The following is a 27,304-nucleotide window of genomic DNA, read 5'->3' on the forward strand; positions in this document are numbered from 1 at the left end:
CTTTAACAGACTAGTTTAGACTGAAACAGCTGCTGTATATACAGTACAGTACAGTACAGTACAGTACAGTACAGTACAGTACAGTACAGTACAGTACAGTACAGTACAGTACAGTACAGTACAGTATAGGGAACATCACATGGACATTTTATACTACAATGTATTTGTACATTTCAGTCACTAGTTATTATTAATAAAAGACATATTTACCCTAACCCTTATCCCATTAAAACCGGGAACGCATCTGTGTAAACACTTAAACTATTATTCTATACTTTGGCTATTCAAAAATAGCAGATCTACAAGCTCATAGCGGGGAACCGAGTGCCGCGCTATGAGCTGGGGGGTTCCTGGAACTAAATATTTTCAGATGGGGGTCCGCGGCCAAATACGTGTCATTGTGGAGGTCCTTATGAAATTCATTCTTTTGTGACAATTAATTTAATTAGAAAATTAATAAGGTAAGGCATAATAAGCTTGGGCTTCAGCCCAAACCTTTTCGGCCAAAATGATCTTGTTGAAATGATGTTCAACTGTTTCACAGTTTCACAGTTACAAAAGTTCACTTTAAAAAATATATATTCAAAGATTTGCACACTTTCAAGATTCTTCAAGAAAAGCAGATCTACAAGCTCATAGTGCAGCACTCAGCGCGGCACTCAGTGAAAAATATTTGAATATATATTTTTTCAAAGCAAACTTTGTCCAATATTTTGTTCCAGGGATATAATATACATGAAACAGAGTATTTCTACATGTTGGTATTGCTACTTTTACTAAAGTAAAAAAAAACTGCTGAACCCAGACCAGTAGCAGAAGGAGCTAACGGGGGGTGGGGGGGAGGGGGGGGTAAGAACACTGACAGCTCAGACACTGCCGGTCATTTCCCTGCAGGGCCAGAAGACGGGGCCTAGAAGCTTCTGTGGGAAGACGGCGGCCGTGTCACCTGACTCCATGTTGGAATGTGGACGGGGACACTGTGTCTATATACGCCTGGGAGACACGTCCCTCTGCCTCTCAGTCCGTCTGTCTGTCCGTCTGCGAGGAGAAGAGAAGAGAGAGGAGAGGGGACCAGGACCAGGACCAGCCAGCCAGCCAGCCAGTCGCAGTGGGACTTTGGCGCGTTACAAACAAACAGCCTTTTAACTCTGTTAAAACCTACAGTCTTCAAGGTAACCATGTTCGGGGGGGTGTTTTGTGGGAAGCATTGCAACCCAGCCTGGCTTCTTCATGTATGTCGTCCAGCGGTGGTCCTCAAACTTATGTCATTTCGAGGATAAGGGTGGGACGATATGGGTATCTCACGATACGATATCTGCGGCGATATTAGGCCCTCGATAACAATAATATCACGATATTCGATATATTGCGATATGACGATATATTGCATGACATTTCACCAACGATATATCACGATAGTATTCAATTCATAAACACTTAAAATAGCACCAAACAGTTCAAAATCATCATCACACAAATACAGAGTCGGAAAAAAAACATATAAAAAAAATAATAATAATATATCGATATTTTTTGGCAGTATATCGATTATTTATCGCGGGAGGAAGTATCGCGATATATTGCGATATCTATATATCGTCCCACCCCTATTCAAGGACCTCGTGAACTCAGGCGTACAGATGGAACTCGGTGTACACTGAACTCAGGTGTACAGATGGAACCAAACAGGCCTGTAAGGGTCCATTTGGTTCCATGTGTACACTAGAGTTACAGACCTGTAAGGGTCCATTTGGTTCCATGTGTACACTAGAGTTACAGACCTGTAAGGGTCCATTTGGTTTCATGTGTACACTCTCAGAGTTACAGAGAACCACAGATAAGAGTGTGTCTGCCGTCTGCTCGTTGCTTTGAACAAACTGCTGTCATCGTGTCACATGATGTGAGGGGATTAATGCATGCCGTCAGTCACTGCTGCACAAAACTACTCAAAAATAAAAATGGGTGAACTATCCCTTTAAATTACCAGGAGGTTAAAAAAACGCTTTTAAAAGTTCAAATTACAAAAACAATGCATGGCCGTATTGGTCAGTATTGGTATCAAAATACCATATATTATATTATTAAAGTTAATATAAAGTAAAGTAGTTAAATTATCGTATTAAAGTTAAAGTACCAAAAGTACTAAAATGTTTGAAAATAGCAGATCTACAAGCTCACAACGTGTCGCTATCCAACGCGTTGTGAGCTTGTAGATCTGCTATTTTCAAATAGCCTAGGTATGAAATTGAGTTTTATAATGTGATATATTTATATCTGCAAAGTAACTAGTAACTAAAGTTTTCAAATAATTGTAGTGGAGTAAAAGTACAATATTTGCCACTGAGATGTAGTGGAGCAGAAGTAAACTCCAGTAAAGTCAAAGTACCTCAAAATTGTACTTAAGTACTGCACTTGAGTAAATGTACTTAGTTACTTTACACCACTGGAACTGTGCCATATGACACACACCCTGTGCATGATGGACAGGGAACAGCCATGACGAACCAACCACACACACACACACACACACACACACACACACACACACACACACACACACACACACACACACACACACACACGTGTCACAGAGGGCCTGCAGTGCTGCATGCTGTCAGCATGTTGCTCCTGTTAAACTGACAGCAGATTACAGTATGTGTTCAGATTGTGAACACATATCTGCTGCTGTCACTACATACATTCATGGTAAACAAACAAAACTGCAGATTTAACCAGTGGTGGAAAAAGTACTCAAATTATTTACTTAAGTAAAAGTACCAATATTGCCATATAAAAATACTCTGTTACAAGTAAAAGTCCTAGAATTCAAAATTTACTTGAGTAAAAGTACAAAAGTATTGGCATCAAAATGTACTTAAAGTACCAAAAGTAAAAGTACTAAATATTTTCAAATAGCCGATCTACAAGCTCACAACGCGTCGCGACGCGTTGTGAGCTTGTAGATTGTCTATTTTCAAATAGCCTAGGTATAAAATAGGGTTAAAGAGGTTAATGCATGTTTCCTAATATAATCATTTATATCTGAAAAGTAACTAGTAACTAAAGTTTTCAACTAAATGTAGTGGAGTAAAAGTACAATATTTGCCTCTGAGATGTAGTGGAGTAGAAGTAAAAGTATTGGAAATTGGAAATACTCAAATAAAGTACAAATACCTCAAAATTGTACTTAAGTACAGTACTTAAGTAAATGTACTTGGTTACTTTCCACCACTGGATTTAACAGACATAAGCAGGCCCGGATAGGACGGTCTGGCACTTCTGGCAGATGCCAGAAGGACTGGGCAGTCTGGGGCCGCGGCCAAGCCAAGCCAAGCCAAGCCAAGCCAAAAAAAAAAGAAAAACACCCAGCCCTGCACCGGGACCCAGCCTCGGCTTAACGCAAGGGCTTTGAAGCACAGGGCACCAACCTTGGGGGGGGGGGGGGGCACCAAACGGCGTGGAGAAAGTGAAAGAAGACAGAACTATCGCCGAAAAGCGCCGACGTTTAGAAGCAGCGGCTGCCGAAGGAACGCTAAAACAGCGAAAGGCGCCGGTGAAGCGTTATTTTGTTCCGCGCTGCATAGCAGATCTACAAGCTCTATAGCTTGTAGATCTGCTATTTTTGTGAATAGCTCCAAAGAAATCTAAAGTGACACGGATGCGTTCCCGGTCTCAGTTGTGTTAAAACAGACCAACAGGGATGATGTTTATAGCAGCTGATCAAAGGCCAGCTTCAGGCTGTGATTATCATCATCATGGCCTCCATGACATCTCATTAGCCACGCCCACGCGGTCACACTGCAGCGCTATGCTCCTGAACGAGGCTTCAGCGAGACACGCGGTGGAAAGTAACTGAGTACATTTACTCAAGTACTGTACTTCAAGTACAACACCTCAGAGGCAAATATCGTACTTTTACTCCACTACAATTATTTGAAAACCTTAGTTACTTTGTAGATATAAATTACAATATTATAAAATATACATTAAGCACTTTAGGCCTATTTTATACATCGGCTGTTTGAAAATAGCCGATCTACAAGCTCACAACGCGTCGCATCGCGATGTGTTGTGAGCTTGTAGATCTGCTATTTTCAAACATTTAATTCATTTACTTTTGGTTCTTTAAGTACATTTTGATACCAATACTTTTGTACTTTTACGGAAGTACATTTTCCATTCCTGACTTTCACTTGTAACAGAGTACTTCTACTTTGCAGTATTGATACTTTTACTTAAGTAAAACATTTGAGTACTGTTTCCACCACTGCTTCTGAAGGAGGCTTTCAGTGAGACACCAGGACTGTCTTGTCTTGTCTTTGGGCGTGGCATGGAATGTCACGTGTCGGGTGGGAGGGGCTATGCTGCAGAGCAGAGGCGGAGCAGGTGGCAGCAGCAGCGTGCCATCCAGGATCCTTCCAGAACGTCCGGGGGAACAGCTGAGCCTCCAACGTCTCAGCAAGAACCACAGACACGTGTCTCACTGCATGTGCACTGCCTAGAGTACTACTTACCCCCCTCTCAACACACGCACGCACACACGCACACCCCTTGGACTCTATTATTAGGCCTTATTAATAACAAATCAAATCGTTTATAAGATCTAAGATCAAACACTATAACATCTACAATAATCTCTCAAGAACAGATTCTGCTCTGCGTTTGAATCCGTCGGTAGCCGCGTTGACAACCCGTGCGCATTGTTTACAAGTGGGCGTGCTTTCAGATCAGGAAACAGGCCGCGCTTTACCCAATCAAATGTAGTGGGCGGGATTTACGTGTGTGCCGTTCCTTCCCCACTAGAAACAAACCGAAACTCATTTAACAATAGCGTCCTCGAAGCCGACAAAACCGCGGCAAGTTAGTAACATTTTAAATTGCTCTTTCATCATAGAAACAAGTGGGTTTGTAACCAAAACCATCCATGTTCTCTGGGAGAAGTGGTGTTTGTGTTCCGTGTAGAAATATTGTTAGTGGGAATGAAAACATAGTCGCACCACCGGAAGTGAAAGGCTGAAGGCAGACCTAAACCCCGGTTTCCTTGCACACGGGTGCTTCGTTGAGCTCCTCCCAGAGCCAAATGAATCAGTGAAAAATAGCAGAGGGCGCTGTTTTTCCTTTTCATTTGGCGATGGGTTCCCAGATTGCATCTACAATGACAACATGACAGTTACAACAACTATTAACTCTTTGACTGTCTGCCAGAAAATAACGCATCGTTTGCTTGTGGGCCATGAGGGTACTGCAAGAGGGCCCCCAAATAATTGGGGATTGAGATTTTAATGATAATGTAACATTATGTAAAAAGAAAAGTCACAGTATTATTTTTCTTTCAAACCTTGAAAAGTGAGTTCTCATCGCAGCAATCAAAAGCGTACGCTGGTACCATTTGGTCCAAGTCAGAACCACACCATCCCATGGACTGATCGTGCTCTGAAAACGGCCCACCCATGTGTCCGATCGGTGGGCCGCCAACACTTTTAACCCATTAAGACCTGAGGCCATTCTTTCATTTTTTTCTAAATCCAGACAGTTTTGGGGAAAAATGTTAAAAAAAAAAATTCAAGATTTTTCAAAAATAGCAGATCTACAAGCTCATAGCGCGGCACTCGGTGCCGCGCTATGAGCTTGTATATCTGCTATTTTTGGGGGGGCGGGCGTGTCACCACAACCCTCCGTTCTTTAGTTATTGGCTGTTGAATACAGCTTGTTGCCAAAAACGCAGAAAAAAAACAAGAAAGCAGAGAAAAGTGTATTTTTCTAAGTCCTCTCACATTGTAGTGGACGGGGTGAAAATGTTTGATCATTTCCGGGCGGATCTTTCTCTCCAAGTCATAGGCTCGCCCAGTGTTGATTTCGTCGACTAAAACTTTTTTCACTGACAAACTAAACAGAAACTGAATATAAACTAAGCTATGGTGACTAAAACAAAAACTAAATATATTGACAATTTCATCAACAAATAAAAACTAGACTAAAATGTTAGTGAGGATCTAGTGGAGAAGAGATCCAGTAGAACTAAGACACAAGTCATTTTATGTCTGGTTGCGCTCGGGTGTTGCGCTCTGAAAATAGCAGATCTACAAGCTCACTAACAGTTGTGAGCTTGTAGATCTGCTATTTTCAGCATGCAACCAAGTGTAAAATCAGCCATTATGACGCCATCAAGGCACCGCCAACATACATTTTAGTCGACTAAATCAACTGTAGATTTAGCCGACCTTATAACCTTATATTTAGTCGACTAAAACTAGACTAACAGTAAAACATTTCAGATGACTAAAATATGACTAAAACTAAATGGAATTTGATTCAAAAAGACTATGACTAAAACTACATCAAAATTTGCTGTCAAAATCAACACTAGGATCACTCATAGGTTGGCGAAAACCGCCATCTAGCGTAATCGCTGAGAACACTGTTTTGACGTGTTACACGTCTGGTGTTGTGAGAGCTTCTCCTCCGGTCTCCTCGGTGTCGTCACCTCAGCTCGACCAATCGATAGCAGCAGCGCTGCTGGCCCCTCCCATAGGTTCCCTGAACTCAGGATTTAGTACTACCTCTGGAGCAGGGCCGAAATGAAGGCTCCAAGAACCTTGTCTGAAACCGGGCCGTGCGCTATGGAAACAAACCCAGAACCCCGAAAACTAGGTTCAGGTTCTGGATAAGTTCTGGTTCCACCTTCGTAGTGGAAAAGGGGCTATAGGGCATAGCAGTGGTGGCCATTTTCTGGTTCCACTTCAAAACATGCATTTTTTCCCATTGACATTTCCAAAAATATTTATATCAATTCATTTAAGCCTAGAGTCAAGCCATCCAGGGTCCTGGTGAATCATGACCATTAAAAAAAAATCTGTGATTTTTTAAACATTTTATATTTAATTATATGATATACTATATTTAATAAATAACCGTTGTTTTGCCGTTTTCACAGATTCAAACGTCTTATGGTCATGATTCACCAGGACCCTGGATGGCTTGACTCTAGGCTTAAAATAATTGATATAAATATTTTTGGAAATGTCAATGGGAAAAATGCATTGACTATTTTGAAGTGGAACCAGAAAATGGCCGCCACTGCTATGCCCTATTGGCACTGAATGAGAACCACAATGAGAACCACATTATGTCTAAATGAACGTATAATTAACGTTTTTGCCTGTTTGTGGTGCAGGATGTCTAAAGGACCGGCGGTGGGCATCGACCTGGGCACCACATACTCCTGTGTGGGCATCTTCCAGCATGGCAAGGTGGAGATCATCGCCAACGACCAGGGCAACCGCACCACGCCCAGCTACGTGGCGTTCACCGACTCCGAGAGGCTGATCGGCGACGCCGCCAAGAACCAGGTGGCCATGAACCCTACCAACACTGTGTTTGGTAAGAATGTAACCTTATGAACCCTACCAACACTGTGTTTGGTAAGAATGTAACCTTATGAACCCTACCAACACTGTGTTTGGTAAGAATGTAACCTTATGAACCCTACCAACACTGTGTTTGGTAAGAATGTAACCATATGAACCCTACCAACACTGTGTTTGGTAAGAATGTAACCTTATGAACCCTACCAACACTGTGTTTGGTAAGAATGTAACCTTATGAACCCTACCAACACTGTGTTTGGTAAGAATGTAACCTTATGAACCCTACCAACACTGTGTTTGGTAAGAATTTAACCGTATGAACCCTACCAACACTGTGTTTGGTAAGAATTTAACCTTATGAACCCTACCAACACTGTGTTTGGTAAGAATTTAACCGTATGAACCCTACCAACACTGTGTTTGGTAAGAATTTAACCTTATGAACACTACCAACACTGTGTTTGGTAAGAATTTAACCTTATGAACCCTACCAACACTGTGTTTGGTAAGAATTTAACCCTATGAACCCTACCAACACTGTGTTTGGTAAGAATTTAACCTTATGAACCCTACCAACACTGTGTTTGGTAAGAATTTAACCTTATGAACCCTACCAACACTGTGTTTGGTAAGAATTTAACCTTATGAACCCTACCAACACTGTGTTTGGTAAGAATGTAACCATATGGACCCTACCAACACTGTGTTTGGTAAGAATTTAACCTTATGAACCCTACCAACACTGTGTTTGGTAAGAATGTAACCATATGGACCCTACCAACACTGTGTTTGGTAAGAATTTAACCTTATGAATCCTACCAACACTGTGTTTAGAAGGGGTTTAGCTTGCCGCAAGCTGGTATAAATTATGACTGTGTAGTTTTTTCTTGTTTTAAAATAATAAAAAGGGAACGGTTTTGAAACAACGGTATTTGTCTGTGACTCTCTCCCAGATGCTAAGCGTCTGATAGGTCGTAAGTTCGATGACCCTGTGGTCCAGTCGGACATGAAGCACTGGCCCTTCACTGTGGTCAGCGACGGCGGGAAACCCAAGATGGAGGTGGAGTACAAGGGGGAGATGAAGAGCTTCTTCCCCGAGGAGGTCTCCTCCATGGTCCTCACCAAGATGAAGGAGATCTCTGAGGCCTACCTGGGCAAGGTACTGTCTGAGTCCCAAAAAAAAGCACCAAGGCCATGTCACAGACTTCCATTTACACACACACACAGACACACAGTAACATATCCTGCAACACACACCTTCGCCTCCTTGCTCCTCTCCCCACTCCCGCCCCCCTCCCCCATCCCCCCCTTCCAACCCAGGGCTGTTTTTTTTCACTCCCTCCATACAATGCCTTACACAAGGAGGCATGGCATCGAGGAGTGCTTTTTGCCCATCCCTTCCCACCTCCCCCCCCCAACTCACCTTCCCCTTTTTTCTTTTATGTATTCAATGTTTGTCTGTCTATAATGTCCCCAATGTATTCAACTGTTTATCTATCTATTTCCCAATGTAATGTTATGTATTCCTGTAAATGTATCCCTCTGTTTGTATGTCTGTTTCTTTGTGAGGACTGCGGATGAAAACTAGCATCTTTGCTAAATCCGGTGTATTTACGTCTTGACGTTCATTAATATGCATTGTCCTGTCCAAATAAACAAATGAATGAATGAACCTCCACAACCTTGTTTAGACTGATGCTAGGGTCCTGGTTCACCTGCTATCCTGTAGTTACAATGTACAGATTATTATGTTGATATTACATTGTTTAGAGTGATGCTAGGTTAATTTTTTACCTGTGATCCTATAGTTCACTGAGACACTACACTGTCTCTCTGCATTGTATGTATGTGTGCAAGGTATGTTTACCTTGTTTACTGTAAGTCTTATTAATTCCATTTCACTCTCAGAGTTACAGACCTGTAAGGGTCCATTTGGTTCCATGTGTACACTCTCAGAGTCACAGGCCTGTAAGGGTCCATTTGGTTCCATTTGTACGAGGTGTTGAGAGCTTGTAGATCGGCTATTTTCGGCTAATGTTCCCCTCAGAAAAGGAATTCTAGGGTTCTAGGTGGTTAATGTAAAAAAAACTAAATCCTATCACACAAAGAATTGGTGGACCTCCTATAGTAGCTCTGAGGACCCCCTAGGGGTCCCGGACCCCCTGTTGAAGACCCCTGCTCTAAATTGACCTTGACAAGAAAAGTTTCAAAACCACTGCTTTCTGCACGTTCCTCATTTTCAGTCACACGGTTTGTTCAATCTAACGTGTTTCATTGTGTATTCTGTATTTATTCTATACATGTATGTATTGTGTATGTCAACAGGCAGTGAACAACGCTGTGGTCACAGTTCCAGCTTACTTCAACGACTCCCAGCGCCAGGCCACCAAAGATGCTGGAACCATCGCTGGACTCAACGTTCTGCGCATCATCAATGAGCCCACAGCCGCTGCCATCGCATACGGCTTAGACAAGAAGGTATTCCATACTTACACAGCTTACACATGAAGGTACACGCTAAGAGGGTATACACTATGGGAGCTATGTTCCCCAGGTTCTATGTTCCCCAGGTTCTAGGTTCCGCGGGTTCTATGTTCCCCGCTTACCTAACACTAACACTAACAAGGTTGAAGGTTCAAGGTTGTACTTTATTGTTACTACATCTTGTGTACAGGTACATAAGAGTAAAACTTATTTTGGTTTGGCTTCCTTCAGACAATGCAGCAGCATAGGTAATAACAACAATAGAATAATGATAGAAATCGTAAAAAAGATTTAAAGAAAAGAAAGAGAGTGCAAAAAAGAGCAAAAAGAGAATAAAAAGAGCATCATCAAATGTGCATTAAAAAACTTGGTATATTGTACACACCAACAGCATTTTTTCTTCAGTAGCTCCCTCCTAACTTTTGGTAAACAACTTCACAGGATAAAACCCTAAACCCTAAATCCTAAAGTAAGTGGGGAACATAGGGATGACCCCGACAAGAAGGTATACGCTACTTACACAGACAATTACAACTGGATCTGAAACTGGTTCTTCAGAGTGATACCAAAATATATATTTTTTGGAACCATACTTTCGCGAAATGTTCACCTATTAAGACATGCCCTGTCATTTTAAGGAACCATTATTTGTCTGGGTGCAGCAGTTAGAATCCAGAGTGTCTGTGGTAATTGTATTGCATTCTGTTTGGTGTTCCCGTAAAAAATACGACTCTCTCTCACACGCTCCAGGTTGGCGGTGAGCGTAACGTCCTCATCTTCGACCTCGGCGGCGGCACTTTCGACGTGTCCATCCTGACCATCGAGGACGGCATCTTCGAGGTCAAGTCGACGGCGGGCGACACCCACCTGGGCGGGGAGGACTTCGACAACCGCATGGTCAACCACTTCATCGCCGAGTTCAAGCGCAAGTTCAAGAAGGACATCATGGGCAACAAGCGCGCCGTGCGGCGCCTGCGCACGGCCTGCGAGCGCGCCAAGCGCACGCTGTCCAGCAGCACGCAGGCCAGCATCGAGATCGACTCTCTGTACGAGGGAGCCGACTTCTACACCTCCATCACTAGGTTAGTATACTTAGTTTTCATTCATTTTTCTTTTTTGACTTTTATTTTAGTTTCGTTTTTTAAAGTGGTTTGCTGGTTTCGTTTTTTTGGGGGTAATATTAGGTATTTGTCAGGAGAGATTAAAAAAGTATTCACAGTTAAAACTGGCACAGTTAAACAAATGGAAGATAGATTTCATATCCACCTAAATTTCCCCAAATAATAGTTTTATATTTTAGACAAATTACATTTTCTTAGATTTGTTAGTTTCTGTTAGTTTCGTAAACTTTAGTAAAACAAATGTGTAAAGCCTCGTTTATTTTTTTGCCTCATATTTTTATTTCAGTTAAAGGTAGGGTAAGGATTTTCTTTGGTTAAAATAAGTGTTAAATAGCTCTATATTGTGATAGTTCTCATTAATATACTGTAGAGTGTTTGTTCAGTAACATGAGTCTCCATGTTTCTCCCGCTCTTTAGTAAACAGAAAATACATGTTCAGCTCAGGATACCAAATGTAATCCAATAAGGATAGAGAACTCATACAGGATACAGATTAAACAAGTGAAATTGGAAGTGATGACACAAAGAAATGAGCTGACACAATTGGAACTGGAACACTATAAAAAAATTAAGCTGATAAATTGGTACTCTGTCCTGATTGGTTGAAATGTTGCAACCCACCTGAAAATGTATTTTCTGTTTATTTAAAGAGCTGGAGAGACAATATAGTGCTTTAACCTTTAAACATTTAAAATATATATCCCTTACCCTACCTTTAACTAAAATGTTTTTTTCACTTCTAGTTTTGGTTGATTGTTTTAGTGAACTATATTAACCCTGCGTTCACCAATCAGGGCCCGCTTTGAGGAGCTGAACGCCGACCTGTTCCGCGGAACTCTGGAGCCCGTGGAGAAGTCCCTGAGGGACGCCAAGATGGACAAGGCCCAGATCCACGACATCGTGCTGGTGGGCGGGTCCACGCGCATCCCCAAGATACAGAAACTACTGCAGGACCTGTTCAACGGCCGCGATCTGAACAAGAGCATCAACCCTGATGAGGCTGTGGCCTATGGAGCCGGTAGGAATAGGTTTACTATAGATCTGATGTTTATTATAGATCTGATGTTTACTATAGATCTGATGTTTATTATAGATCTGATGTTTATTATAGATCTGATGTTTATTATAGATCTGATGTTTATTATAGATCTGATGTTTACTATAGATCTGATGTTTACTATAGATCTGATGTTTATTATAGATCTGATGTTTATTATAGATCAGATGAGGCTGTGGCCTACGGAGCCGGTAGGAGGAATGGTTACTATAGATCTGTTATTTATAGATCTGATGAGGCTGTGGCCTACGGAGCCGGTAGGAGGAATGGTTACTATAGATCTGTTATTTATAGATCTGATGAGGCTGTGGCCTACGGAGCCGGTAGGAGGAATGGTTACTATAGATCTGTTATTTATAGATCTGATGAGGCTGTGGCCTACGGAGCCGGTAGGAGGAATGGTTACTATAGATCTGTTATTTATAGATCTGATGAGGCTGTGGCCTACGGAGCCGGTAGGAGGAATGGTTACTATAGATCTGATGTTTATTTATAGATCTGATGAGGCCGTGGCCTACGGAGCCGGTAGGAATAGGTTTACTATAGATCTGATGTTTATTATAGATCTGATGTTTATTATAGATCTGATGTTTATTATAGATCTGATGAGGCTGTGGCCTACGGAGCCGGTAGGAATAGGTTTACTATAGATCTGATGTTTACTATAGATCTGATGTTTATTATAGATCAGATGAGGCTGTGGCCTACGGAGCCGGTAGGAGGAATGGTTACTATAGATCTGTTATTTATAGATCTGATGAGGCTGTGGCCTACGGAGATAAGGATAAGGATAATTCCTTTTAACAGGTCGTTCATGAAAGTCCTTGCGGTCTTGTTTCCAATGAGAATCTGTGAGCAATTGGGGTTAAGAGTCTTGCTCAGGGACAAATTTCATATCATCGGCACATATGCTGGCGTGGCCTGGAATCGAACCTGGGGCAACCAGGGCCAGCTGGTTCCCTAGGCGGGCTCACTAACCACTCAGCTATGGCCGCCCCACGAGCCGGTAGGAGGAATGGTTACTATAGATCTGTTATTTATAGATCTGATGAGGCTGTGGCCTATGGAGCCGGTAGGAACATGTTTACTATAGATCTGATGTTTATTATAGATCTGATGAGGCGGAAGAATGGAGGAGTGAATGGAGCTGCAAATCTTCAGATAATGATATCTTGGGTTTTGAACAATATTCAAAGCATTATTGTGCTATTTTTTTGTCACGTGAAACACGTGATTGGCACGTTGCACCATAGTGGTAAAACGCGTGAAACACGTGATTGGCACGTTGCACCATAGTGGTAAAACGCGTGAAACACGTGATTGGCACGTTGCACCATAGTGGTAAAACACGTGAAACACGTGAATGGCACTCAATGAGTTAATTAATCTATGGCTGCATGGGTTGAAACAACAACCTTTTAAACCGGGCTTTCTGCCAGTCTGATGCCTCTAATAACACACATATATACATGTTTATTACACGGCTTGGTTGAACGCTTGATTCTGATTGGTCAATCAGCGGTCATTATTTCTTGATAATGACCGATGAGCTCTATAACAGACCAGAGCACCTGCTCATATCAACCTGTCTAATCAAAGACTCAGAGCACCTGCTCATATCAACCTGTCTAATCAAAGACTCAGAGCACCTGCTCATATTAACCTGTCTAATCAAGGACTCAGAGCACCTGCTCATATCAACCTGTCTAATCAAAGACTCAGAGCACCTGCTCATATTAACCTGTCTAATCAAAGACTCAGAGCACCTGCTCATATCAACCTGTCTAATCAAAGACTCAGAGCACCTGCTCATATCAACTTGTCTAATCAAAGACTCAAGAGCACCTGCTCATATCAACCTGTCTAATCAAAGACTCAGAGCACCTGCTCATATCAACCTGTCTAATCAAAGACTCAGAGCACCTGCTCATATCAACCTGTCTAATCAAGGACTCAGAGCACCTGTTCATATCAACCTGTCTAATCAAGGACTCAGAGCACCTGCTCATATCAACCTGTCTAATCAAGGACTCAGAGCACCTGTTCATATCAACCTGTCTAATCAAAGACTCAGAGCACCTGCTCATATCAACCTGTCTAATCAAAGACTCAGAGCACCTGCTCATATCAACCTGTCTAATCAAAGACTCAGAACACCTGCTCATATCAACCTGTCTAATCAAGGACTCAGAGCACCTGTTCATATCAACCTGTCTAATCAAAGACTCAGAGCACCTGCTCATATCAACCTGTCTAATCAAAGACTCAGAACACCTGCTCATATCAACCTGTCTGATCAAGGACTCAGAGCACCTGCTCATAAACCTGCGCTGCTTGGTTTTATGCTGTATCCAACATGACAGCCATGTAAACAAACACACCATGTCATTTACAACTAAACGTTGCTCTCAATAATCTTTTTTAAAACATTTGAAGTGAGAAATTATAAACACAATTGGTAACTAGGGAAAGTAACTTTTGCATTTTTTGCATGCATGCATGCTAAAAAGTTACTTTCCCTAGTTACCCATTACATTTATAATGCAGTAACTAAGCTAGTAACAAACTTACTTGTTTGGCGCAGTAACTAGTAAATATAACTAATTATTAAATGAAAGTAGCTTGCCCTACACTGCTCACTGATCACAAAGTCATAATAACATTAGCATCGCCGCTGGTCTACTGTGTCTTCCTACAGCGGTGCAGGCGGCCATCTTGGCTGGTGATAAGTCTGAGAACGTCCAGGACCTGCTGCTGCTGGACGTCACTCCTCTGTCTCTGGGCATCGAGACGGCCGGAGGAGTGATGACCGTCCTCATCAAGAGGAACACCACCATCCCTACCAAACAGACCCAGACCTTTACCACCTACTCTGATAACCAGCCTGGTGTACTCATCCAGGTAACTAAGTACATTTACTACTCTGATAACCAGCCTGGTGTACTCATCCAGGTAACTAAGTACATTTACTACTCTGATAACCAGCCTGGTGTACTCATCCAGGTAACTAAGTACATTTACTACTCTGATAACCAGCCTGGTGTACTCATCCAGGTAACTAAGTACATTTACTACTCTGATAACCAGCCTGGTGTACTCATCCAGGTAACTAAGTACATTTACTACTCTGATAACCAGCCTGGTGTACTCATCCAGGTAACTAAGTACATTTACTACTCTGATAACCAGCCTGGTGTACTCATCCAGGTAACTAAGTACATTTACTACTCTGATAACCAGCCTGGTGTACTCATCCAGGTAACTAAGTACATTTACTACTCTGATAACCAGCCTGGTGTACTCATCCAGGTAACTAAGTACATTTACTCATCAAGAAAAAAACACCACCATGCCAACACTACCAACCCCCTGGTGTTCACATTTAACCTAATATTCATTCATTTTATGCATGTTTTCTCCAATTCTTAACATTGTTTGCAGATTCATCGGATTTCAGATGTACACTGAGTGCATCAGATAATGCGTTTTATTGTCTGCAGCCATACATTTATTAACCACATTTATCCACATGACATCCCTACTTAACTCTTTAACTGCCAGAGTATATACAACTAAATAAGACCCAGACTGCCAACGATTTTTTTAATTTTCTTATCTTTTGAAGTAGTCACAGACTATGTATCTCCAGTATGACCGATCCCCACTGGTTGCTAATCACGTAAGGTTTCACTGTGCTTCCGTAAAATTAAAGATAAATGTCATCGTGACCTCCCATTCGCTTGTTATACGGCGTTAAAAATAGCATGTTTCGGCAAAAAACAACAACACAGGAGCCGAGATACAGGATTTTTAAGTAATAAGTTAACCAGGAAGTGAATGGAGCAGTAAATCTTTGGATCACGTTATCTTCTGGTTCTGTGTGAAAAAACGAAAAATATTTTTCGCTGTTCTGGAAAGTGGAAAGCTAAATGGAATGTGGTATATTTTTTTTTTTTACCAACCACATTTCTTTCCCCCCGAAAAGACACCTCTGCTACCAAACACACCAACACCTTCACTACATACAGTACTCTGATATCCAGGCTGGTGCACTCATCCAAAAAGCTGGAAGATGTCAGGTTGACGTGACTGATTGTGATGTCTCAAATGACTGGTTTACATGAGCGAGGGCTCATGTAAACCAGTGATATGAGAGAGATCCACGAGGCTCGCTCATAGTAAACAGCTTTCTTTTGGCAACATCTTTGCGTGTGTTTTTATTAGCTCCGCAATAGCCACTTTCTTGTGTTATAAATCTATGTTTGCTTTAGTTTCTTTGTCTTTTTATCATATCGTACTGTTGTTTATCACTGATACTATTCTGCTGCAATGTCCAAGGAGCCAGAACTAAATGTACCTGTAAGATGTAACAACAATAAAGAACCTTGTTCCCCTCAGGTGTATGAAGGCGAGAGGGCCATGACCAAGGACAACAACATCCTGGGTAAGTTTGACCTGACCGGCATCCCCCCCGCGCCCAGGGGCGTCCCGCAGATCGAGGTGACCTTTGACATCGACGCCAACGGCATCCTCAACGTGACCGCGGCCGACAAGAGCACCGGCAAGGAGAACAAGATCACCATCACCAACGACAAAGGTACGTGAGATCACCTTCACAAAAGGTACATGAGATCACCATCACAAAGGTACATGAGAACAAAACCACAAAGGTACATGAGAACACCAACGACAAAGGTACATGAGATCACCTTCACAAAGGTACATGAGAACACCTTCACAAAGGTACATGAGAACACCTTCACAAAGGTACATGAGATCACCTTCACAAAGGTACATGAGAACACCTTCACAAAGGTACATGAGAACACCTTCACAAAGGTACATGAGATCACCTTCACAAAGGTACATGAGATCACCTTCACAAAGGTACATGAGAACACCTTCACAAAGGTACATGAGATCACCTTCACAAAGGTACATGAGAACACCTTCACAAAGGTACATGAGATCACCTTCACAAAGGTACATGAGATCACCTTCACAAAGGTACATGAGAACACCTTCACAAAGGTACATGAGATCACCTTCACAAAGGTACATGAGAACAAAACCACAAAGGTACATGAGAACACCAACGACAAAGGTACATGAGATCACCTTCACAAAGGTACATGAGAACACCTTCACAAAGGTACATGAGAACAAAACCACAAAGGTACATGAGAACACCAACGACAAAGGTACATGAGATCACCTTCACAAAGGTACATGAGATCACCTTCACAAAGGTACATGAGAACACCTTCACAAAGGTACATGAGAACACCTTCACAAAGGTACATGAGATCACCTTCACAAAGGTACATGAGAACACCTTCACAAAGGTACATGAGAACACCTTCACAAAGGTACATGAGATCACCTTCACAAAGGTACATGAGATCACCTTCACAAAGGTACATGAGAACACCTTCACAAAGGTACATGAGAGAACACCTTCACAAAGGTACATGAGAACACCTTCACAAAGGTACATGAGATCACCTTCACAAAGGTGAGCCAGTGGTACAGCAGCAGCAGTGACAGATCCCCGTGGACCCTCTGGCCGGACCCGCGGGGCTGGGGGAACCTCAGTAGCGGTGACAGAGCTCTGTGGATCTTCTAACCGTGCCCATGTGTCTGGCAAGAAGTCAACGACCCGGCAGAGGGGGGAATCGGACCCAGCAGCGCCCGACTGTCAACCATGGGAAGAGACCCTGAGCCCCCCACAGTCACCAGCATGGAGCTCAATCGTCAAGAAGGGGAAATGTAAGCAGCCCAACACCGGAACCATACGTCCCAAACGGGCACAGAGGAGGAAGGTGGGAGTAGTTGGTACGGGTACAGAGAGCAACATCACAGCAGTCACAACAAAGCTGGTGAGTGTATTCGCTACCAGATTTACTCCCACCCTTGAGGCTGACACGCTAAGATCCTATCTATCTGTTAGTCTAGGCACGCCTGTAACATGTCGGAAGATAGACTCACTTCAGAGCAGGTTTAGCTCCTTCCACATAACTGCGGAATGTGAGGACATAGCAACTATGTTTGACCCCCAACTCTGGCCAGCAGGCGTATACGTACGTCGGTACTTTGAGGCTCGCAGACCCAGAGACAGCAATAACGACGCAGCCTTCAGACCGGGAGTTGGGACAGACCTACAGCTCCTAAAGAACTTCATCGCCCATGCATCCCCTCCTGGGAGCCAAAGCCTGACAAGTGATCAGGAAAGTGTCAGCTTAACATGAACTTACGTGTTGTCTCATATAATGCCAGAGGGCTGCGTGTGGGACACGGAGAGGCGGACAAATCACGCCGTGTCATTGTTGATAAACTACTACTGAATTGTGACGTCCTATGTTTGCAAGAGACATTCCTGGCTAGGCAGGACCTGGAAGGACTCAGCTCTGTTCATGATGACTTTCATGGTGCTGGTGAGTCCACAACGGACCTCAGCACTAAAATAGTCCGGGGTAGAATACCAGGTGGAGTGGCAATCTTATGGAACAAAAAATATGATAATCTTGTAAATGTGGTCAGATTGGATGTTGATTGGGCCATCGGCATTGAGTTCAACTGCAGCGAAAAGAAGTTCATAATTCTAAATGTCTATACACCCTATGAATGCACCATACATGAAGATGAGTATCTTAATAGATTGGCATGTATCATGTCTTTCATCCAAGACAACACCTCCACCTGCATTTATGTAGTGGGTGATATGAATGCGGACATATCAGATGGCAAGGCATTATTTGGTAACCATCTTCTCCAGTTCTGCACTGAGTATGGCTTGATCCTTTCTAGCAAGGCACTTTTACCCTCTGATAGCTACACTTATATCAGCGAGGCTTGGCATACAACCTCATGGCTCGATCACTGTATAAGTACTGTAGATGCACATGACTCTTTACAGTCCATGCATATCAACTATGACTTGGCCACTACTGACCATATTCCTCTCTCCATGTTGATCAATACTGGTAATCTACCTGTGTTATCACCAGCAGAGGGCAGCAAGAGACCTAGGAAACTAGATTGGACCAAGGCTACCAAGCACCAGTTGGAAATATATCAAAGCCAAACTAATGCTCTGCTAGATGAAGTCAAACTCCCTAAGCAGGCCATCCTATGTCATGACTTAAATTGTAAAAACCCACAACATAGCATTGATCTGTGCACAATGTATGAACATATTGTGGAGTCTCTTTTAACTGCCAGCAGGCCTCTACATAAGCAAAGGTCAAATGGGGGCCTTGCCAGGCCAGGTTGGAATGAATATGTAGCAGAACTGCATGCGGATGCCAGTAGGGCTTTTAAAGAATGGGCTGGATCAGGCAAAAATAAGTCTGGTCACCTGTTTGAACGAAAAAAACAGACCAATGCTAATTTTAAATATGCACTTCGTTTTATTAAGAGACAGGAAAATACAATGCGGGCCGATGCACTTGCTAGAAAATTACAAAATAATAGTGCCACTGATTTCTGGAAAGAAATCAGAACTATTAATAACTGTAAAACATCGTTACCGTCAAGTGTCGATGATGCAAGTGGCCCAGAGGACATATGCAGTCTGTGGCAGAAAAAGTTCTATGAATTATTTAATTGTATCCCAAGTAAGCCCTTCCAAGTTGGCGCAGTCAATAAAGATGAGGAGGTGGCTATCACCCCACAAGAAATACTTGAAGCTGTTCTGAAACTCGACAACAATAAGGCCTGTGGGTTGGATAACATTGCTGCTGAACACCTGAAAAATGCCAACAAGAAACTGCATATTTTACTTGCTATTTGTTTTACTGGGTTTTTGGTTCATGGTTCACTACCAAAATCCATTTTATCTGTTATTTTAGTGCCTGTCATTAAGGACAAGGTGGGTAAGCTGAATAGCTCTGAGAACTACAGGCCGATAGCTATAGCCAGCATTTTATCAAAAGTACTGGAAAGAGTTCTCCTCAGTAGGCTGGAGCAGTATTTACTGACAGCTGACAATCAGTTTGGTTTTAAACAGAAACATGGCACCGACATGTGTATCTTTGCACTCAAGGAGATATTGGACAAATACTCAAGTCAAAACACAACTGTATTTACTTACTTTATCGATGCCTCTAAAGCTTTTGACAGAGTCAGTCACTGTAAACTTTTTAACAAATTATGTCTGCGAGGGGCCCCCCGATATTTGATAAGGATTCTGGTTTACTGGTATGCACACCAGACTATGCTGGTTAAATGGGGTAATTCTATCTCCGCCCCATTCCATGTGACCAATGGGGTAAGACAAGGCAGCATTTTATCTCCTTTCCTTTTTAATGTTTTTATGGATGATTTATCTGTACAATTGAATGCCTGTAAAACAGGGTGTATCATTGGTGACTGTATCATCAACCACCTCATGTTTGCAGATGACTTGGTGGTCCTATGTCCCAGTAGTGCTGGTCTCCAGCAGTTACTAAGAGTGTGCTCACAGTATGGAATTGATTTTGATATCAAGTACAACGCAAAAAAGAGCATAACTCTGATCGTGAGAAGTAAGGAAGACAGTAAGCTGGTATTTCCTGACTTCTGTCTGTCTGGTATGACACTGAAAGAGTGCAAGGAGACCAAATATCTAGGTCATTTTATAACAAATGACCTATCTGATGACAGAGATATTTTTAGACAGCGCCGTAAACTATATGCCCAAGCCAACATGCTTGTTCGCAAATTCAATTTCTGCTCAGTTCCAGTGAAAATCTCACTTTTTAAAGCTTACTGCACTCCGCTATACACGGCCCACCTGTGGCGACACTACAAAAAGGGCAGTCTGCAAAAAATGACAGTGGCCTATAACGACTGCATGAGGCTACTGCTCAAAGCCCCAAGATGCTGTAGTGCCAGTCAAATGTTTGTAGAAATAAATGTACCCACTTGCCCTGCTGTATTACGAAACCTGATGTATAGATTTATGTACAGGTTAACAGACTCTGTGAACAGCATTATTGTATCACTCTCTAATCCTGCCAAGAGCTCTGTTAGGCTGTCATCTAAGCTATGGACACACTGGCGCTCTAGCCTGTATGTGCAGAGATAAGGCTGAAAGTCCTGCCTTGTTTGTATATGCTTTGTTGATTTATTGTTTTGTTTTGTTTTGTTTTTATATGTTTTATGTGTTCTTCACTATGGACCCCCCTGTGTGTGTCTTGAATAAAGTTTGAATTGAATTGAATTGTACATGAGAACAACTTCACAAAGGTACATGAGAACACCTTCACAAAGGTACATGAGAACACCTTCACAAAGGTACAGTACATGAGATCACCTTCACAAAGGTACATGAGAACACCTTCACAAAGGTACATGAGATCACCTTCACAAAGGTACATGAGATCAACTTCACAAAGGTACATGAGAACAAAACAAAGGTACATGAGATCACCTTCACAAAGGTACATTGTAGATCTGTTATTTTCAAAAAGATCTTGAAAATAAATAGTAAAATAATATTTGGAATATATATATATATATATATTTTTTAATTCAGACGGGAGTCAGCGGATAAATACAATAATTTGACATGCACATGTTTGAGGACTCTTTAAACAATAATAAAAATCAACTACACATTAAAAACAAGCCCAATAAAACTGAAATGTTTATGAATCCTTTAGGTGCACAAATTAAACACAATTAAAATAGGTTTCATTGCTCAGCCGTGTTTAATCACTGAGGCAGCATTGCATCTAATATCTGTTGTTCTGGGGATTAAAAAGAAAGACACAGTCATACTGTGTGTTGCAGACGAGAGAGAGAGAGCATCGTCCTCTTCCCTCAGAGTGTCTGTCCAAGGAGGACATAAGAGCACAAGCTCACAAGCAAGATCTACAAGCTCACAACGCGTCGCGATGTGACGCGTTGTGAGCTTGTAGATCGGCTATTTTCAAATAGCCTACACTTCACCATGTTATATGAACTTGTGCCATGGACCATCTTTTATTTCTTGTGATTATGCCTTTTTCAATTTGCACTAATGCACTTGTATATATGTATTAGGGGTGGGACGATATGACTATCTCACGATACGATATCTGTGGCGATATTAGGCCCTCAATAACAATAATATCACGATATTCGATATATTGCGATATCACGATATATTGCATGAAATTTCACCAACGATATATCACGATAGTCCTTGTATTCAATTCATAAACACATAAAATAACACCAAACAGTTCAAAATCATCATCACACAAATACAAAGTCGGAGAAACAACTTATCACAAATGAAAAAAAAGAAAAAAAAACTAAACTTAAAGTTGTACAATGCAGAATCACAAATAACGATTTTTAGCAACCTCTGCTGGTCACTACCGTCACTGCATACAATTTCCGTAGTCCTCGATTACCCAGAATTCCATTCGTTTTCACCGGAAGCCGGAAGCGTTTCAAAAAGCGATCTTTTAATTGTTAAATACTATCTACGGATCGTTTCTCTTAGCCAGTGGAGCATTAGTTACCATGAGCTGTGCTTTCTTTTTCTGTTCTTTTTCGATCTTCCAATCCTACATTCTCTTAAAATCAGCGTGAGGTTCCTTTTTGTTATTAGCGCGGTAGTTCCTGGCCAAACAGGAAACCGTTGCGGTAGTTCCTGGCCAAACAGGAAACCAGTGCATTTCCACCTCCGTTTTCCGGCCAGATGACGTCATTTTCCCGGGAAAGTGACCCCGTCCACGTTCAATAGAAAATATATAAATAAAAGGCTTCCGGGGGTGAAATTCACGGAGTGGGTGTTGTGAAACTTTTGCCACTCACAAAAGATATACAATTTAACTTTAGTTTTGTTGAAAACGTTACCTAGTATTACTTTAACATACATTATTTTTATTTATTTTTATATCGTTTTTTTTCAGCAGTATATCGATTATTTATCGCGGGAAAAAGTATTGCGATATATCGCGATATCGATATATCGTCCCACCCCTAATATGTATGTTTTTGTTGTCCAAAAGAGCTGGAAATAAACATACTGAACTGAACTGAGTAATAATAATAATGACAACATTTCCTCCAGGTCGTCTATCTAAGGAGGACATAGAGCGCATGGTCCAGGAGGCTGACCAGTACAAGGCGGAGGACGAGGTCCAGAGGGACAAGGTCACATCTAAGAACTCTGTGGAGTCCATGGCCTTCAACATGAAGAGCACCGTGGAAGACGAGAAGCTGCAGGACAAGATCAGCCCGGAGGACAAGAAGACCATCCTGGACAAATGCAACGAGGTCATCGCCTGGCTGGACAGGAACCAGGTAACACTCAAACATGTGTCCACTACCTTTATCCACTGGCCAAAACTAGACTAAATAAGAACTAATCTATGATCTCTGACACTATGACTAAATATATTGACAATTTATTCAACAAATAAAAACTAGAAGAACATCTTAGTTGTTTTCTGCAGCTAAGTATAAATCAGGCATTAAGATGCCATCACATCACCGCCAAAATACAATTTAGTCGACTAAATCAACTGTAGATGTAGTCCACTAAATCAACTGTAGATGTAGTCCGCTAAATCAACTGTTTAGATTTAGTTGACTGAAGCAAACATAAAAACTATATTTTCATGAACAAAAAATTACTCATGACCTTCATCAAGAGCAACAGCAATGATACCTACATCTTCTCATATATATATATATATATATATATATATACACACACACACCCCTTCATGTTCAAGATGTAGGTATCATTGCTGTAAGATAATCTTGATGAAGGTCCAGTGGGACTTTAAATAAAAGCAGAGACTGCTGAGCAAGAGCAGTGTGCGGGATTTTTTGTTCATGAAAATATTTTGTTGATGTTTGCTTCGGGCGCACGTCGCACACACACACATAGGTGGCATCTCGGTTTCCAGGGGTGACCCCGTGCCACCCGAGGTCACAGCCTGTGGACATAACACTGTTTGAGCTTCAGGCTGAGCTACTCTGCTACACTTGTGAAACCCAGATTATGAGCCAAGTTCCTCTTTGTTCTTTGAAAAACAATGTCCTTCACTTCTTCCCCTTTATTACTTTCTTGCACATCTTTGCCCATGACTCAACAACCAACCACTGTGTGTACTTTTCACTCTCACTCATTTCCAGGGGTGGAAGAAGTACTCAGATATTTTACTTAAGTGAAAGTATTAATACCACCATGTAGACATACTCTGTTACAAGTAAAAGGCCTGTGTTCAAAACGTTACTTGAGTAAAAGTACAAAAGCATTGGCATCAAAATATACTTGAAGTACCAAAAATAAAAGTGTGTAGATCGTGTAGCTTGTAGATCGTCTATTTTCAAATAGCCTATGTATAAAATAGGGCTAAAGTGGCTAATGCATGTTTTATAATATAATAATTTATATCTGCAAAGTAACTAGTAACTAAAGTTTTCAAATAATTGTAGTGGAGTAAAAGTATAATATTTGCTTCTGAGATGTAGTGGAGTAGAGGTAAAAGTATTGAAAATTGGAAACAATCCAGTATAAGTAAAAATACCTCAAATTCCAATGTACAGATTCTTATTTATTTTTGTCTCCGCCAGGCCGAAAGGCATGACAAGAGAGTATGTTTTACCCCCTGTCCGTCCGTCCGTGTGTCCGTCCGTCCTTCTGTCTGCGAGCAGCTAATCTCCGCCACCGTTGGCCCGGTCGCTGTGAAACTGCGCACACACACTCCCTGGATGCCACAGCAGAACCTCTGCCCCACATTTTTCAGATCAGCCTGTCATAGCACCACCATGAGGCCGACTTTTGCAAAACACATTTTTGATATTACACCTACAGATTATCTCCAAAAAACACGCAAATCGGTACACAGTATCTCTATAGCCATGTGCTCAACACGGATCTTTCCGATTCTCCATATTCCATCCCGATTGGCTAAGATTGGTTTCCAAAGTTTGCAGGATTGGTTCATTTTGAACAACATGCCTCAAATCATGCACGCAGCATGCAATTTCCGTAACATTTTCCACAGAGATTCCCACTTGGCCCAGGAAGAAATGTCACTTGAATGAAGAAGAAATGTCACTTAAAAACTTTCAAATCAGCCTCATGGTGGCGCTATAACAGGCCGATTCACGTTTTTAACTATAACTGCACCGATCTGCGTGAAACTTTGCACGCACACTCCTTAGAGGCCAAGGAAAAACCTTTGCCCTGCATTTTTCACATATGCCTTTTAGAGCGCCACCAGGAGGCTGAGTTTTATAAAACACATTTTTGGCTCTATATCTCTATAGTCATGTGATCAAGATGGATGTGTCCGATATTTCATATTCCATCCTACTTGGCTAACATTGGCTTCCAAAGTTTGCAGTATAGGTCCGTTTTGAACAAAATTCCTCAAATCATGAACGCAGTGTGCGATTTCCGGGAAATTTTGCACACACATTCCCACTAGGCCGAGGAAGAAATGCCACCCTTTTCACATTGGCCTGTTATAGCGCCACCAACAGGTCTAATCTAGCAAACCAAATTTTTGGAACAAAATGCCTCAAATTATGAATGCAGTGTCCGCTGTCTCTCTGCACTACGCTGTCTCTCTGCTCTACGCTGTCTCTCTGCTCTACGCTGTCTCTCTGCGCTACGCTGTCTCTCTGCGCTACGCTGTCTCTCTGCACTACGCTGTCTCTCTGCTCTACGCTGTCTCTCTGCGCTACGCTGTGTCTCTGCTCTACGCTGTCTCTCTGCGCTACGCTGTGTCTCTGCGCTACGCTGTCTCTCTGCGCTACGCTGTGTCTCTGCGCTACGCTGTCTCTCTGCGCTACGCTGTCTCTCTGCGCTACGCTGTCTCTCTGCGCTACGCTGTGTCTCTGCGCTACGCTGTCTCTCTGCGCTACGCTGTGTCTCTGCGCTACGCTGTCTCTCTGCGCTACGCTGTGTCTCTGCGCTACGCTGTCTCTCTGCGCTACGCTGTCTCTCTGCGCTACGCTGTCTCTCTGCGCTACGCTGTGTCTCTGCGCTACGCTGTGTCACTGCGCTACGCTGTCTCTCTGCGCTACGCTGTGTCTCTGCGCTACGCTGTCTCTCTGCGCTACGCTGTGTCTCTGCTCTACGCTGTCTCTCTGCACTACGCTGTCCCTCTGCGCTACGCTGTCTCTCTGCGCTGTCTCTCTGCGCTACGCTGTCTCTCTGCGCTACGCTGTCTCTCTACATTCTATGTATGTGTTTACATTGCTTACTGTAAGTCACTCTGGATAAAGACTGTATGATAAATGAATACATTGTAATGGTCTACTCTGTGTTGTCTCAGACTGCAGAGAAGGAGGAGTACGAGCACCAGCTGAAGGACCTGGAGAAGGTCTGCAACCCCATCATCACCAAGCTGTACCAGGCGGGTGGCATGCCCGGGGGCATGGGAGGGGGCATGCCCGGTGGCATGCCCGGTGGCGGCATGCCCGGTGGCGGCATGCCCGGTGGCATGGGAGGAGGGATGCCAGGCGGGTCCGGCGCCGGTCCAACTATTGAGGAGGTCGACTAAACGCAGCTGCAGACGGCATCCATGTTTACATCAGATCCCTGAACAACCCACACCTGAGAGGCCGATTCCACAAATGTCTTCTACATCTTAATCCATAAGTTATAAAACGTATGTTACTCAGCGGTGCTCAAACCTTTTAATGTCAAGGAAAAATTATATCATACTTAAATTATATGTGTTTGACCGCCGACCCCCATCTCAAAATATTTATATCCAGGGACCCCCAGAAGTAAAGATTTTAGTTAAACATGTTAAAAATAATATCTATATTCAAAGATTTGCACACATTTTCATGATTTTTAAAAAACAGTTGAAAAACACGCCCCCACAAGGTTAATGTCTCAGTCTGGTCTGTTCTCATCATGTTCAGTAAAGCACTTTGTAACTACGTTAGGCTGTACTGTACACATAAACTCTAGTCATGGTACTGTACACATAAACTCACTTTGTAACTACGTTAGGAGAAGTGCTGTACTGTACACATAAACTCACTTTGTAACTACGTTAGGAGAAGTGCTGTACTGTACACGCTAGGTGCGTTCGGAAATACAGCACTGAGCGCACTGGCCAATACAAACTAATAGGCGAGTGCGCTCCGGTGCGCAATTTCCGAACGCACCCATAAACTCATAGTCATGGTCTTCTGAATGTGTTGATACGTTGACACTGCAAACGGTTCCATAATCCAGCTCATTTCATCTCTCATGTATTTAATAAACATCAACCATGGGATTCTGATACCTTTGTGTGACTCTTTCTTACATTTATGTTGTT

At 42.3% G+C, this 27,304-nt stretch overlaps 1 protein-coding gene across 3 annotated transcripts; it reads left to right on the forward strand.

Moving 5' to 3' along the window:
* The first annotated feature begins 1,014 nt into the window (after window positions 1-1,014).
* On the forward strand, window positions 1,015-27,268 carry hsc70 (heat shock cognate 70). Of its 3 annotated transcripts, XR_013933044.1 has the most exons (11): window positions 1,015-1,172; window positions 7,175-7,380; window positions 8,321-8,526; window positions 9,693-9,845; window positions 10,602-10,933; window positions 11,767-11,990; window positions 14,728-14,930; window positions 16,428-16,626; window positions 23,077-23,309; window positions 26,303-26,927; window positions 26,995-27,268. XR_013933044.1 is itself a non-coding variant. In XM_080426603.1 (10 exons), exons 2-10 carry the CDS (start codon window positions 7,176-7,178, stop codon window positions 26,528-26,530), a joined length of 1,983 nt encoding a protein of 660 aa, XP_080282729.1. In that variant the 5' UTR covers window positions 1,015-1,172; window position 7,175; the 3' UTR covers window positions 26,531-27,268. The 3 variants fall into 3 exon arrangements, 1 of the variants encoding a protein (XP_080282729.1); XM_080426603.1 differs by having other exon boundaries at window positions 26,303-27,268; XR_013933045.1 differs by lacking the exons at window positions 1,015-1,172; window positions 7,175-7,380 and adding an exon at window positions 8,145-8,159.
* Window positions 27,269-27,304: the final 36 nt, after the last annotated feature.

This window comes from Gymnoscopelus braueri, assembly GCF_963280865.1.
Source record: "Gymnoscopelus braueri genome assembly, chromosome: 4".
Classification (NCBI taxonomy): Eukaryota; Metazoa; Chordata; class Actinopteri; order Myctophiformes; family Myctophidae; genus Gymnoscopelus; species Gymnoscopelus braueri.

Bases quoted from the DNA above. Each gene is read 5' to 3' on its own strand.
- hsc70 (XM_080426603.1), top strand. From the start codon at position 7,176: ATGTCTAAAGGACCGGCGGTGGGCATCGACCTGGGCACCACATACTCC. The intron at 9,846-10,601 runs GTATTCCATACT...CACACGCTCCAG, and splicing joins CATACGGCTTAGACAAGAAG to GTTGGCGGTGAGCGTAACGT. The intron at 16,627-23,076 runs GTACGTGAGATC...CATTTCCTCCAG, and splicing joins CACCATCACCAACGACAAAG to GTCGTCTATCTAAGGAGGAC.